Source organism: Neophocaena asiaeorientalis, unplaced genomic scaffold, assembly GCF_003031525.2.
Source record: "Neophocaena asiaeorientalis asiaeorientalis breed wild unplaced genomic scaffold, Neophocaena_asiaeorientalis_V1.1 scaffold315, whole genome shotgun sequence".
NCBI lineage: Eukaryota > Metazoa > Chordata > Mammalia > Artiodactyla > Phocoenidae > Neophocaena > Neophocaena asiaeorientalis.
The window spans coordinates 1,607,763-1,612,610 of record NW_020172011.1 but is presented as its reverse complement, the minus strand read 5'-3'; the positions used below and the strand labels follow the sequence as shown (position 1 = coordinate 1,612,610).

Below are 4,848 nucleotides of genomic sequence, written 5' to 3'. Positions count from 1 at the left end.
GAGGGGAAGGAGGAGGGTGGGGAGGGGAAGGAGAGGGGAGGGGAGGAGGGCAGTCCCGATGCCCCACCCTTGCTGACACCTCTTGTTTGCTGGCTCCCTGTTTGCATCTTACCCCTGCCACCCCCACTCCTGCCCTTTCAGTTCCTCAAACCTAAATCCAATCAGCCTTCTGGACTCTTTGTTAGGAACTTCCTCTTCCTCTCTCTTCCCTGCTCCCGCCTCCCTGGCCAAGAGAGGGTAATGGGTAGGAGGGGATAAGGGGTTATTGAACCCTGAGTGAAACATCACTCACATATATACAACATTTTGTTTTTTCAAAACACCTTTTAACCCAGTACCTCATGAATTCTGTCTCAACCCGAAGAAGCAAGGAGGTCATAGTTCTTCCCATTTCCCGGATGGGGCATGGGGAGACTGGGTCATACCACTGATTAGTGGCAGAGTAGTCTAGAACTCAGGTCTCCTGACTCCCAGGACAGTGCTTTTCTAGAGGGCACCTAGCTCTCTCCCAGCTCTGAACACCCAGCCTGGTGGTCAGCTCCCTAACCAACTCTGCAGGCCAGTGGGGGAGTGGGCTTGTGCGTCCTTACTGGGTCCTGGGTGCAGCAGACAGGGTGGCCCTGGGTTGGGAATTCCTATGAAGCTGGTGGGCTGATGGGCTGAAGGCTGAGGCCCTGATCTGCCTCTCTGGTCCTCGGACGCTGCTCTTTGGGCTGATGGCCCCTCTGGCAATCCCTGACGCCTCTCTCCTTGCAGCGCCCCCTCAATTCCTGGAGACGCCTCCCCAGGTGCTGGAAGTGCGGGAACTGGAGCCTGTGATCCTGCGTTGCGCGGCCCGCGGCAGCCCCCAACCTCGTGTGACTTGGAAGCTCCTAGGACAGGACCTCGGCCAGGGCCAGAGTCAGGTGCAGGTGAGTCCCAGGGCTGGACAGGGTGGGCCAGATAGAGTGTGAGGCAGGTAGTGGCCTGGGAGCGGGGCTGGAGGCCAGGAGGTTGGGAGACGGGCCGGAGGAGGGGCTTGGCATTGGCTTCCCTGAGCCCAGCACGCTGCCTCCCTCTGCTGGCCAGCCTCGGAAGTGCGGGGTCTGAGGCCCGCCGTGGGCGGGGGAGACACAAGGGTCCTTCCTCACCCACTCTGACTCTAGGTGCAGAACGGGACGCTGAGGATCCGGAGGGTGGAGCGAGGCAGCTCCGGGGTCTACACCTGCCAAGCCTCCAGCACTGAGGGCAGCGCCATCCACGCCACCCAGCTGCTGGTGCTAGGTGCTGTCTCGGGGGAGGGCCGGGAAACAGGACACACACGTGAGAGGACTGACCTGTGGCTGGAGGTGCACACAGCCAGCAGCCGAGGCGGGGGGAGGCTTGTGCCTGAGGGCAGGGGCCCATGGAGAGGGAGGGAGCTCCCAATACAGGCTCTTCCTCTAAAACCAGCATCTTGCCTGTAAAAGGATCAGTGAACGGAGATAGATATTTAGAGCCAGCAATGTGGTATAGTGAAAAGGGCGTGGGTGCTGGTGTTAGACCATGAGCCATGGAATCCCCTTGACCTCCAGTTTCCTCATCTATACAAAGAGGTTCCTATGTTCCTTGCAGGATTGTTACAAGAATTAGGTTCAGACGAGCGCAATGATCATAGTAATTCCTGGCCAAGCCCTTCCCCTTAGAAAGCAAGCTGAGAAGTAGACTCCGCCTTCGTGGAGCCTCTTATCCACAGGGGGAAATAAGACGCAGTGGTGAAGTGCCTCTCTCCTGGGTACTGGGGGAGAGGCAGTGCTGGGCAGTGGTGTTGAGTCTGGTGTTGAGAAGGCCTGAGTATGAATTTGCCTTCCCTGCTGATCTCGGGCAAGTCACCTCCCAGTCTCTCTGCCTCTGAGCCTTCATGTCTTCACCTATGAAGTGGAGACAATAATTTCTACCACAAAAGGCTCTTGGGAGGATTAAATGAGAATAGGGCAGGTAAGGTGCTCAGCTATGCCCGGCATGCCTGTAAGTGCTCTATACACCAACTCGTATCATTACCACTTATTACTGACCACTTATTATAGGAGCCCAGAGAAGGGAAACAGCAGTGCAGCTGCAGACGCTAGAGACGGTTTGGCAGGGGCTCTGTGGCCTGGCCAGGCTCTCAGGGAAGAGCATTCTAGACTGTGGGTCCAGAGAGCAAAGGCATGGAGATGGGAGTGAGTCTGGCATAGGCACAGTGAGCTGTCCATACTGACCTGAAAGAGTTCACAAAGACTTTACATATGAAGAGACAGTTGGCCAGGCAGGGGTTACAAGGGCCCACAGGGCTGGGCCAAGAAGTTTGAGCTTAATGTGCTAGGAGCCAGGAGCTGTTGTGGGTTCTTGAGTAGAAGTGTTCTGTGGCCAAAGGTGGGGGGGACATTTCTGCATGAATGGCCATCAGAGTGGCAGTGATGGCAGAGCCTGGAGTCAGGGATTGCTGCAGCATCTTGGGGTAAGGTACTGGGTACCCGGATTAGGGTAGGAGACATAGAGGTGATTCCAGATGTGACAGATGAAGGATGGAAAGGGTAGTGGGTGTAAAGGTGTAAAGGGTGATCAGAGGGGTAAAACTGATTCCCCCTCCCCAACACACACACACACACACACACACACACACACCGGAAACTAGGTGAATGGAGGTGATGGGAAGGGGAGCTAGCCAGGGCAGAGGAAGAACTTGTGTTAAATAAAAGGGTTAGGACCTGTTTCCATTCCCAAGGCTTTGTAGCAACCAGCCCTGTATTCCAGAGAGCGGACCTGGGAAGAACTGTAGAAGTGACCCTTAGGGTTCCTGGAAGACTGGGCTGAGGCCTCCCCTTCCCCGTGTGCTCCCCCCGACAGGACCCCCAGTGATCGTGGTGCCCCCCAAGAACAGCACGGTCAATGCCTCCCAGGATGTTTCCCTGGCCTGCCAGGCTGAGGCGTACCCCGCTAACCTCACCTACAGCTGGTTCCAGGACAGCACCAATGTCTTCCACATTAGGTGAGGCGTGGGGTGGGGTGGGTGTGGGGTACTGATGGGCAGTCTGAGTCCAGCAAGACCTGGACCCCCCTGCCCACGTGCCATACTGCAGCCGCCTGCAGCCCCGAGTGCGGATCCTGGTGGATGGCAGCTTGCGGCTGCAGGCCGCCCAGCCTGATGATGCGGGCCGCTACACCTGTGTACCCAGCAATGGCCTTCCGCGCCCACCCTCGGCCTCTGCCTACCTCACTGTTCTCTGTAAGCCTGACCCCAGCTCCCTCCCCAGACTGCTCTCCTCCCCTGGGCCAGGCCAAGCTCCTCCCCGACAACTTGTCACTGCTTCCCCCCAGACCCCGCCCAGGTGACTGCCATGCCTCCTGAGACACCCCTGCCCATGGGCATGCGGGGGGTGATCCGGTGCCCAGTTCGTGCCAATCCCCCACTGCTCTTTGTCAGCTGGACCAAGGATGGGCAGGCCCTGCAGCTGGACAAGGTACAGGCTTGGGGCAGGGGATAGAGGGCTTAGCTTGGTGGTATTCTAGTCAGGACAGCTGGGGCGGCATTAGATCAATTCAGTGACTGGGGAACATGCTGTGTAGGTTGTCGCATGGGCAGAGACACCCATGCCTAGAGGGGGCAGCACAGCCGTGCAGACACTGCTAGAAGGCCAGGATGCGGCGAGCACCTTCCTCTTAGGACTGGTTGAGGATAGATCAGCAACAGCTTCTGGGACTCTGGTGATGGGCCTTGAAGGGTAGAGAGACATTCCATGCAGAAACCAGGGCCCAGAGGCAGGAACAGTATAGTGCATTTATGGCATAATGAGTCTCCCAGCTGCGGGGAGCTACAGTGCCTATGGGGACGTGACTGGTGCAGAGAAATCTGGAAAGACTGGTTGGGACCAAAAGGAGGAACTATGGATGCCAAGTTAATATTACGTCATTCCACGGGGATTGAGATCTTTTGTTTGTCGGCAAAGACCACAAATTCCTTGTGGGCTAGTATTTCATCTTTTAATCCTAGTCTCCCCAGGGCTACTGCAACTGTAGTGGTGCTCTGTAAATTTTTGTCTGAGGTTTAAAAAAAAAGTCCGGAGGCATTCGGAGGCAGGGAAGTTGCTTGGGCAACGGTGTGACAGGAATGGAGAGGAAGAGACTGGACGGACAGAGGGGGTAGAGAGGCTATTGAAATGAGAGTGTGGGTGAGGGGTTACGAGGTCTGAGCTAGAAAGGAGGACATGAAGATAGATGGGACAAAAGGCCTTCCCAGGAGGACAGACGTGGGGCGTGAGACAGAGTGAGGAGTCGGATGTTAGCCTTTAACACAGAACTAGGGAAGCCAGGAAGAAGAACCGATTCGGGGTGGAAGATGCAGAATGTAATCTCGGAGTGCTGGGAAGACAGCGGGCCAGGAGACCCACACCTCTCAAGCTCAACCCCAGGGTGTGCCGTGCACACTGGATTCCCCGTGAGTGGCTCTCCTGGAGTCTGCAGTCCCAGTCTTCACCCCCATTGGTAGTGGCCCCTCTGTAGGAAAGAGAAAGGAAGGATGGAATTCACAGAGAGGTCTGGCCTAGGGGTAGGGTTGTGGCATCCTCTGCATACATGTGGGTCCCTCCCGCGCATTGCCTCTCTCCATCTCTGGTCTGGCCTCCGCTGAGTTTCTCTCTCTGGTTGTCATCTCCTCATGCCTCCAGTTCCCTGGCTGGTCCCAGGGCCCAGAAGGTTCTCTGATCATTGCCCTGGGGAATGAGGATGTGCTGGGAGAATACTCCTGCACCCCCTACAACCGTCTTGGCACTGCAGGGCCCTCCCCGGTGACCCGCGTGCTGCTCAAGGTGAGGCTCGGGGGGGCCAGCGGCAGCGGGTCAGGTGGCCGAA

At 57.1% G+C, this 4,848-nt stretch overlaps 1 protein-coding gene across 1 annotated transcript in view; it reads left to right on the top strand.

Annotated features, from left to right (window-relative positions):
• Window positions 1-4,848, top strand: part of IGSF9 (immunoglobulin superfamily member 9) — a 16,296-nt gene that overhangs the window by 5,821 nt on the left and 5,627 nt on the right. Inside the window, exons 4-9 of the mRNA XM_024750929.1 lie at window positions 757-911; window positions 1,146-1,263; window positions 2,848-2,989; window positions 3,081-3,226; window positions 3,319-3,461; window positions 4,665-4,805. Of these exons, the coding sequence (XP_024606697.1) occupies window positions 757-911; window positions 1,146-1,263; window positions 2,848-2,989; window positions 3,081-3,226; window positions 3,319-3,461; window positions 4,665-4,805 (845 nt within the window). The remainder of the gene's footprint in view (window positions 1-756; window positions 912-1,145; window positions 1,264-2,847; window positions 2,990-3,080; window positions 3,227-3,318; window positions 3,462-4,664; window positions 4,806-4,848) is intronic.